At 46.9% G+C, this 10,139-nt stretch overlaps 1 protein-coding gene across 2 annotated transcripts; it reads left to right on the top strand.

Annotated features, from left to right (window-relative positions):
- Window positions 1–203: 203 nt before the first annotated feature.
- pdp2 (putative pyruvate dehydrogenase phosphatase isoenzyme 2) lies at window positions 204–8,867 on the top strand. 2 transcript variants are annotated; one of them, XM_046308022.1, is made up of 10 exons: window positions 204–327; window positions 885–987; window positions 1,260–1,424; window positions 1,830–1,949; window positions 2,073–2,359; window positions 2,511–2,616; window positions 2,779–2,848; window positions 7,394–7,560; window positions 7,746–8,045; window positions 8,162–8,867. In XM_046308022.1, the coding sequence occupies exons 2-10, from the start codon at window positions 925–927 to the stop codon at window positions 8,432–8,434; spliced, it is 1,551 nt and encodes a 516-aa protein (XP_046163978.1). In that variant the 5' UTR covers window positions 204–327; window positions 885–924; the 3' UTR covers window positions 8,435–8,867. The 2 variants fall into 2 exon arrangements, with proteins under 2 accessions (XP_046163978.1, XP_046163968.1); XM_046308012.1 differs by having other exon boundaries at window positions 254–540.
- The last annotated feature ends 1,272 nt before the right edge of the window (window positions 8,868–10,139 follow it).

Genomic DNA, 10,139 nt, shown 5'->3' with positions numbered 1-10,139 from the left:
ACATGAAACAGGTCTGTGTGATGAGTGTTCAGTGGAGGAAATGGTGGAACATGTGATATTTTGTGAACTGTATGGTTTAGAAGTGGTATCTAGGGCTCTATTTCACTTTCTTATAGGAACCGGACTGAAGATAATTAAATGTAGGTATGACGTGACTGGCCTCACACTCCAGTACAGTAGTTGGCAGTGTATGCACCTTTACAGTTGGATGCGAGCCGTCAACCCCCCAATCTCAAAGAAGAAGGTGTCGATGACAGGCAAGCTGTAGCTTACCTGTCTTGTTCTTTTGGGCAGCTGGCACACACCGCAGCAGTCGATCTGAGAATGGTTTGATTTACACTTCTTCACTCGTTAGATACCTGATTCATTATTATACGTCCGATAAATATCGCTATCTAAGTATCGCTTGCAAGCATCCGGTGGACAACTTCGCTAGCTATTCTGCGTACATCAGTGGTGGCTAGCTAACACCGGCAGTCTGTTTGGTCGTATTCATCTAAGCACACCGTAGCATTAACTGTTAAAGTTAACCTAAACTGTGTAAGTAACGTTAGCTAGCGACGTTGCATAACGTTGCTACAATGTGTGAACTAATGAGCACGATCTGATGTAGGCTAGCAGGTTACTGTATTCTGTTTATATTTTAGCTAGCTAGCGAACGTTACCTGAATTTGTTTCCACACGCAATCTACATACATAGCCAAATTAGCGCTAGCTGCACCAAACATGTGCTATAACGTTAGTGCTTGCATCTTGTGTCCGCGCTCTACTTGGAACGACAAACGTTACAGTAGCTAGCTATTTCCACTCCCAAATCTGATAAGCTTAGTCAGGTGTGCAGGTGATAATTGCAGACATTTTATTGCTTAGCCGCTGTTTTCTAGGTCTGAGGCACAGCAGAGCCTCTCATCTTCAAGCCTTCTGATGTCTAGTCATGTGTGTGGCCGCATCCTTCTGCGAGCTACAAGCAGCCCCCTCTCTCCCCAGGTAGGTGCTGTCTGAGAAATCAGAAACACCAAAGCGTTCAATCAGTGACTGGTTTAGGGCAATTGTCTGGGAAACCAGGTGTTTGCACTCAGCAAGTAGACTAAATAACATTAATGGATGACTTGGATTGCAGCCCTTGGAGGGAGCGAACGTTTGCACTATCGATGTAAATGCTGGCCTGTCATTATGTCAATCCATTCCTTCTCCTGTCTTTCTCTTTTGGCCATCATGCCCTCTACACCTCCATACCCTCCTGCCCCTCCCCCTCTCAGTGGCCCAGTCTGACCCAGCGAGCCTGCCTCTCCTCCTGGGGCTGCTCTGTGTCTGGTGCTAGGTGTAGGTCTGGGGCCACCATGCGCTTCCTCTCCACCCGTCAGGACCTGGACTTTCAGCTGAGCCGTGTCCAGATCAGCAGCATCCTGCGAGCCAACGAGCAGGTAGCACTTATTATAATAATCACTACGTAATCATATAAAACAGGGGTGTTCATTTCCCATCTGTATGTGGGCCACTTCAGGATGCACAACAATATTGCACCTGTTTTAACCTATCATTAATGCCCTTGGGTACTTGAATCAGGTGTGATGGCATTGGGCAGGGCTTTCTCAGGACCGAAAACCCTTCATATAAGCCATCAAGCAGGAGAATGCCTTTGTCTAATGAAGGTTGTTGATCTAGTTATTTAGTACAGTCTAGTATTTTTCCATGGAGTGATTTTTGTATATGGTCTGCATTCACACCCTGTCTGCACCAAGGTGCATGGCTCACCCCTAACCAACATGTTTTAGGCATAATTTATTCTCCACTTATTTAAATACATCCTATTTTTCTGTCTAACCCAGGCAGTGAGCATCCCTGAGTTTGATGGCCGGGGTCTCAGTGCTGTGAGGAAGTTTGAAAGCAACCAGCTGGCAGCTAACACCCCCAACGAGGACCGCCGCAGCGCAGCCACCTGCCTACAAGTGTGTGTGTTGCTAGTTACAAACAAGCAGGAGAATGCCTAACATGCTCCCCCAGTTCCTCCCTCTCTCTCCCCCAGACTACGCGAATGTTATCCAGGATGTTTGACAGTCTATGTTCCCCAGACTAAGGGCATGCTGTTCGGGGTATTTGATGGTCATGGTGGCTGGGCGTGTGCCCAGGCGGTCAGTGAGCGTCTGCTGTACTATGTGGCAGTGGCCATGATGTCCCAGAGAGGACTTGAGGAGCTGGAACACTGCATGGAGCAGAGCAGGCCTGTCCCTCCCATCCTACAGTGGTACAAAAACCACGGAGACTACAACTACAGAGAGTCAGCCTCGCTCTACGTAGAACACCTCCGGGTCTTCTGGCAGGAGCTTCTGGACAGCGAGGAGCACGGCGACGGAATGAGGTGGGGCTGTGTGTGGACGTTGTGAGACAATGAGCATGGCATGAGGTGTGGGCCTGACTCATCTCTCTGATTAGTATTGTTAACCAACTGTTTTTGTCTTCTGGTTCTTATACGTCTCTCCAACCCTCTATCCTCCTTGCCTCCCTCCCAGTCTGCCTGATGCTCTGTATTATGCCTTTAAGCGTCTGGACACAGACATCTCTCTGGAGGCCCAGGTCCCACACTCTAGCGATCTGATAAGGAGTACTGCCATACAGGTGTGAGTGTGTGCCGTCCACCTCATTCAAGATTAATCAGGAATTTCACATTTTCTCACCTAAATCAGCAATGCTATTGCCTGTGTCTTTAACTTATTGTGGCAATGGATTGGTGGCAATTCTCCCCTGACTTTCTCTGTTGTGTTTAACACATCCAACTAGGTGGCGTTTGCTGGCTCCACAGCCTGTGTTGCCCACGTGGGCACTGAGGGGATCCATGTGGCGAATGCAGGTAGGGTGGGATATACGCTGAGTGTACAAAACATTTAAGAACACCTCTTTCCATTACATGGACTGACCAGGTGAACGCTATGATCCCTTATTCAAATCAAATCAAATGTTATTTGTCACATACACATGGTTAGCAGATGTTAGTGCGAGTGTAGCGAAATGCTTGTGCTTCTAGTTACGACAATGCAGTAATAACCAACGAGTAATCTAACCTAACAATTCCAAAACTACTACCTTATACACACAAGTGTAAAGGGATAAAGAATATGTACATAAAGATATATGAATGAGTGATGGTACAGAATGGCATAGGCAAGATGCAGTAGATGGTATAGAGTACAGTATGTACATATGAGATGAGTAATGTAGGGTATATAAAGTGGCATAGTTTAGTGGCTAGTGATACATGTATTACATAAAGATGGCAAGATGCAGTAGATAATGTAGAGTATATACATATACATATGAGATGAGTAATGTAGGGTATGTAAACATTATATTAAGTGGCTAGTGATACATTTTTACATCAATTACCATTATTAAAGTGGCTAGAGATTTGAGTCAGTATGTTGGCAGCAGCCACTCAATGTTAGTGGTGGCTGTTTAACAGTCTGATGGCCTTGAGATCGAAGCTGTTTTTCAGTCTCTCGGTCCCTGCTTTGATGCACCTGTACTGACCTCACCTTCTGGATGATAGCAGGGTGAACAGGCAGTGGCTCGGGTGGTTGTTGTCCTTGATGATCTTTATGGCCTTCCTGTGACATCGGGTGGTGTAGGTGTCCTGGAGGGCAGGTAGTTTGCCCCCGGTGATGTGTTGTGCAGACCTCACTACCCTCTGGAGAGCCTTATGGTTGTGGGCGGAGCAGTTGCTGTACCAGGCGGTGATACAGCCCGACAGGATGCTCTCGATTGTGCATCTATAGAAGTTTGTGAGTGCTTTTGGTGACCAGCCACATTTTTTTCAGCCTCCTGAGGTTGAAGAGGTGCTGCTGCGCCTTCTTCACAACACTGTCTGTGTGGGTGGACCAATTCAATTTGTCCGTGATGTGTACGCCGAGGAACTTAACTTGTTAACCTCTCCACTACTGTCCCATTTGATGTGGATAGGGGGGGGGGGTGCTCCCTCTGCTGTTTCCTGAAGTCCACAATCCTCTCCTTTGTTTTGTTGACGTTGAGTGTGAGGTTATTTTCCTGAAACCACACTCCGAGGGCCCTCACCTCCTCCCTGTGGGCCGTCTCGTCGTTGTTGGTAATCAAGCCTACCACACTAGTGTCGTCCACAAACTTGATGATTGAGTTGGAGGCGTGCATGGACACGCAGTCGTGGGTAAACAGGAAGTACAGGAGAGGGCTCAGAACGCACCCTTGTTTGAGTTTATTTTATTTTTACAGGGACAGTGCACATTAATCAACGTTTCAGTAAAAGTGCCGGTTTTAGCCAGCCGGCTAATTTTCAACCGCAGTCCCTGAGCAGGTTATTAAAAACAATTACAATATAGACAATAGCAACATAGGACAAGTCAAGACGTAGCATATAGACAGAGCAACATAGGACAAGCAAGACATAGCATACAGACAGAGCAACATAGGACAAGCAAGACATAGTAAACAGACAGCACAACATAGGACAAGCAAGACATAGTAAACAGACAGAGCAACATAGGACAAGCAAGACATAGTAAACAGACAGAGCAACATAGGACAAGCAAGACATAGTAAACAGACAGAGCAACATAGGACAAGCAAGACATAGTAAACAGACAGCGCAACATAGGACAAGCAAGACATAGTAAACAGACAGCGCAACATAGGACAAGCAAGACATAGTAAACAGACAGCGCAACATAGGACAAGCAAGACATAGTAAACAGACAGAGCAACATAGGACAAGCAAGGCGTAGCATACAGACAGAGCAACATAGGACAAGCAAGGCGTAGCATACAGACAGAGCAACATAGGACAAGCAAGGCGTAGCATACAGACAGAGCAACATAGGACAAGCAAGGCGTAGCATACAGACAGAGCAACATAGGACAAGCAAGGCGTAGCATACAGACAGAGCAACATAGGACAAGCAAGGCGTAGCATACAGACAGAGCAACATAGGACAAGCAAGGCGTAGCATACAGACAGAGCAACATAGGACAAGCAAGGCGTAGCATACAGACAGAGCAACATAGGACAAGCAAGGCGTAGCATACAGACAGAGCAACATAGGACAAGCAAGGCGTAGCATACAGACAGAGCAACATAGGACAAGCAAGGCGTAGCATACAGACAGAGCAACATAGGACAAGCAAGGCGTAGCATACAGACAGAGCAACATAGGACAAGCAAGGCGTAGCATACAGACAGAGCAACATAGGACAAGCAAGGCGTAGCATACAGACAGAGCAACATAGGACAAGCAAGACATGGTAAACAGACAGAGCAACATAGGACAAGCAAGACGTAGCAAACAGCTGGAGCAACATAGGACACGCAAGGCATAGCATACAGACAGAGCAACATAGGACAAGCAAGACATGGTAAACAGACAGAGCAACATAGGACAAGCAAGGCATAGCATACAGACAGAGCAACATAGGACAAGCAAGACATGGTATACAGACAGAGCAACATAGGACAAGCAAGACATGGTAAACAGACAGAGCAACATAGGACAAGCAAGACATGGTAAACAGACAGCACAACATAGGACAAGCAAGGCATAGCATACAGACAGAGCAACATAGGACAAGCAAGGCATAGCATACAGACAGAGCAACATAGGACAAGCAAGACATGGTAAACAGACAGAGCAACATAGGACAAGCAAGACGTAGCAAACAGACAGAGCAACATAGGACAAGCAAGACGTAGCATACAGACAGAGCAACATAGGACAAGCAAGACGTAGCATACAGACAGAGCAACATAGGACAAGCAAGATGTAGCATACAGACAGAGCAACATAGGACAAGCAAGGCGTAGCATACAGACAACAGCAACATAGACAGACAACATAGGACAAGCAAGGCGTAGCATACAGACAGAGCAACATAGGACAAGCAAGGCGTAGCATACAGACAGAGCAACATAGGACAAGCAAGGCGTAGCATACAGACAGAGCAACATAGGACAAGCAAGGCGTAGCATACAGACAGAGCAACATAGGACAAGCAAGGCGTAGCATATAGACAGAGCAACATAGAACAAAAAGCAGCAAGACACAATTCATAAAAGCAACAAAGTGTTTCCACACCTCACAAGTTACAGACAACAGACATGGAAAGCGGCAACACACAGCTAGGGACCATGTTCACAAATCTGATTGACCTTTAGCCATGTCTTCAAGAATTTTGTGAAAGTGTGATATGTGGTGCAGTTATGTGTGTCTGATGGCAGTGTATTCCAGACATGGGAATCTCTCACAGAGAAAGCAGATTGATTAAATGTGCTTTTCCTTAAGGGAACTATACAGTCACCTCTCATGGCAGACCTTGTGGATCTGCTGCTGAATGTTTGGGTTTTCTGGTTAACAAAAGTACTGAGTGGAGGGGGAGCCAGGCCATTTAGGATCTTCAATACAAGACCTGCATCGGTGTATTGCACAAGAAATTCCCAACTCAGGAGCTCATGCTTTCTGAGGATGTAACAGTGATGGCTATTGGGCTTCCTATCAAGCACTTTGAGAGCCTGTTTGTAGACAGACTGAATAGGTCTTAATGTTGCACAGCAAGCTTGGGCCCAACTAGTCAAGCAGTATGTTAAGTGGGGGAGTATCATAGATTTGAAGTAAAGTTTTGCTACCTCTAGTCAAACAATTTCGTATAAATCGGAAATTAGCTAGGTTGAATTTGGTTATTGGACTGACCTTTTTCACATGCTTTTTAAAAGAGAGGTTTGAATCAAGTATGTGGCCCCAGTGTTGAGGATCAGCAGGGTGGAGATGTTGTTACCGAACTTCACCCCCTGATGTCACCTGTTACATCCATTTCAGTTAGTGTAGATGAAGGGGAGGAGACGGGTTAAAGAAGGATAAGCCTAGAGACATGGATTGTGTGTATCATTGAGGGTGAATGGGCATTGAGTAAAGATTTGTGCCTTTGAACAGGGTATGCTAGTAGGTGCCCGGCGCACCTTTTTGAGGGTATCAAGATCTGCAACTCTGCTGGGTTTATCACAATACACACGGGAAACTGTTGAGCAAGAATGGTCCACCACCCAAAGGACATACAGCCAACTTGACAAAACTGTGGGAAGCTTTGGAGTCAACATGGGCCAGCATCCCTGTGGAACGCTTTCGGAAGCTTATAGAGTCCATGCCCCCACTGATTCTGGCTGTTCTGAGGGCAAAAGGGAGTGCAACTCAATATTAGGAAGGTGTTCTTAATGTTTTGTAAGCTGTCTATAATGGGATTGTATCATGATAAGTCTGTGATAATGACACCCATAAAGTACACCCCGTTCGCAACAAATGGACATTAACATTTTATACTATTATTTTCTTATTTGAACACAGATGAAAATGAAGTTATTTGCTATTGTGTGGCGTAAACTTAGGTGACTGCCGTGCAGTGCTGGGGGTGCAGGAGGAGGACGGGTCGTGGAGCGCCTTACCCCTGTCCCAGGACCACAACGCACAAAACGAGGCTGAGCTGGAGAGGCTCCGAGCCCAGCACCCCCCCTCGGAGAAGGACACTGTGATCACTGACAACAGGCTGCTGGGGGTCAGAACACACCACCACTATCACATAATAGTTGTTCGATCAAATACTGTAGATTTATTTGTATATCATAAGAAAGACCAGGCTGCGCTGGAGAGAGAAACGGTGGTCACTGGTGACAGACTCATACAGTATAGTTACCTCTGCATGTATTCTGTGTGACTAATTCTCCATCTCGTGATCTCTAGATCCTGATGCCTCTGCGTTCGTTTGGAGACGTAAGGTTCAAGTGGAGCCTTGAGCTGCAGCAGAGTGTTCTAGAAAGCCTGGAGTCTGGAATAGAACTGGACTTCCTTAACCTCTACCAGTACACGCCGCCCAACTACCTGAGCCCGCCCTACCTGGACGTGGCGCCGCAGCTGACCTATCACAGCCTCCGACCGCAGGACCGCTTCCTGATCCTGGGCTCTGACGGGCTGTGGGACGAGATGAGCTCTGAGGAGGCGGTTCGGCTGGTGGGCGAACACCTGAGTGGGATTCATCTACAGGTAAGGATGAGAGGGTGTGTGTGAGGGCTTTAGGGAGAAACTTCTTACAGGTGTTTTTTGTCCAGGTGCACATATCCAATTATCAGTTCTATTGTCGTAAACCGTCATCCCTCTAGGCTCCAGTCTCCCCCACTGAGAGACAGTTGAACCTGGGCCAGATGCAAGAGCTGCTGTGGAAACGCCGTGCCCTTGCCATGCCCACCCTGGACCCCAATGCTGCCACACACCTCATCAGACATGCCCTGGGCACCGGGCAGTATGGAGAGCTCTGCCAGGAGAAACTGGCATCTATGTTGGCTCTGCCTGAGGACCTAGCACGCATGTACAGAGATGATATCACAGCTACTGTGGTTTATCTGAACTCTGATCTGGTCAGACAACACAGGTAATGCAGATGGGGACATACACGAACATAACATTTTTACAATAAAGATGGTATACTTCAACTCATGCCTGGTCACATAACACACACACACATTTCTTGACAGTTGTTTACTTTACCCTACGGTGAAAACATTTGCTGCGTACCTAGGCCTAAGGCTCAAATACAGCTCGCAGAGAACTGAGTGGCATTGTATTAGTGTTTTTCAGATGGTTAAATAAACTCAGCAAAAAAAAATACGTCTTCACTGTCAACTGCGTTTATTTTCAGCAAAGTTAACGTGTCAATATTTGTACGAACATAAGATTCACCACCTGAGACATAAACTGAACAAGTGACTAACAGAAATGGAATAATGGGTCACTGAACAAAGGGGGGTCAAAATCAAAAGTAACAGTCAGCACCTGGTGTGGCCACCAGCTGCATTAAGTACTGCAGTGCAACTCCTCCTCATGGACTGTACCAGATTTGCAAGTTCTTGCTGTGAGATGTTATCTCACTCTTCCACCTTGGCACCTGCAAGTTCCCTGGACATTTCTGGGGGGAATGGCCCTAGCCCTCACCCTCTGATCCAACAGGTCCCAGACGTGCTCAGTGGGATTTGGATCCGGGCTCTTCGCTGGCCGTGGCAGAACACTGACATTTCTGTCTTGCAGGAAATCACTCACAGAACGAGCAGTATGGCTGGTGACATTGTCATGCTGGAGGATCATGTCAGGATGAGCCTGCAGGAAGGGTACCATGATGGAGGAGGATGTCTTCCCTGTAACGCACAGCGTTGAGATTGCTTACAAGCTCTGTCCGATGATGCTGTGACACACCACCCCAGACCATGATGGACCCTCCACCTCGATCTCGCTCCAGAGTACAGGCCTCTGTGTAATGTTCATTCCTTCGACAATAAACGCAAATCCGACCATCACCCCTGGTGAGACATAACCGCGACTCGTCAGTGAAGAGCACTATTTGCCAGTCCTGTCTGGTCCAGTGACGGTGGGTTTGTACCCATAGACAACGTTGTTGCCGGTGATGTCTGGTGAGGACCTGCCTTACAACAGGCCTACAAGCCCTAAGCCCAGCCTCTCAGCCTATTGCGGACAGTCTGAGCACTGATGGAGGGATTGTGCGTTCCTGGTGTAACTCAGTTGTTGTTGCCATCCTGTACCTGTCCCGCAGGTGTGATGTTCAGATGTACCGATCCTGTGCAGGTGTTGTTACACGTAGTCTGCCACTATGAGGACGATCAGCTGTCCGTCCTGTCTCCCTGTAGCGCTGTCTTGGGCATCTCACTGTACGGACATTGCAATTTATTGCCCTGGCCACATCTGCAGTCCTCGTGCCGCCTTGCAGCATGTCTAATGCACATTCACACAGGTGAGCAGGGACCCTGGGCATCTTTCTTTTGGTGATTTTCAGAGTCAGTAGAACGGCCTCTTTAGTGTCCTAAGTTTTCATAACTGTGACCCTAATTGCCTACCGTCTGTTAGTGTCTTAACGACCGTTCCACAAGTGTGAAACTGTGTTTTTAACCCTTTACAGTGGTCTGTGAAGTAAATTTGGATTTTTAAGAATTCTTTGGAAGACGTGGTCCTCAAAAAGGGACGTTTCTTTTTTTGCTGAGTATACATGAAGTTCTTTTTAGCTTGAAACTCCTACATTTAGGTGAATAACCATGATGTTTTATGTGTGTATGTATGCTGATAAAACTAATT

The sequence above is a fragment of the Oncorhynchus gorbuscha genome, linkage group LG02 (genome assembly GCF_021184085.1).
Source record: "Oncorhynchus gorbuscha isolate QuinsamMale2020 ecotype Even-year linkage group LG02, OgorEven_v1.0, whole genome shotgun sequence".
In the NCBI taxonomy this organism is placed as follows: domain Eukaryota; kingdom Metazoa; phylum Chordata; class Actinopteri; order Salmoniformes; family Salmonidae; genus Oncorhynchus; species Oncorhynchus gorbuscha.
This window is presented reverse-complemented; position numbering and strand designations above follow the sequence as displayed.

Coding starts and splice junctions, on each gene's coding strand:
- pdp2 (XM_046308022.1), top strand. CDS start 925: ATGTCTAGTCATGTGTGTGGCCGCATCCTTCTGCGAGCTACAAGCAGC. Junction 988..1,259: donor GCAGCCCCCTCTCTCCCCAG/GTAGGTGCTGTC, acceptor TCCCCCTCTCAG/TGGCCCAGTCTGACCCAGCG. Junction 8,046..8,161: donor TGAGTGGGATTCATCTACAG/GTAAGGATGAGA, acceptor TCATCCCTCTAG/GCTCCAGTCTCCCCCACTGA.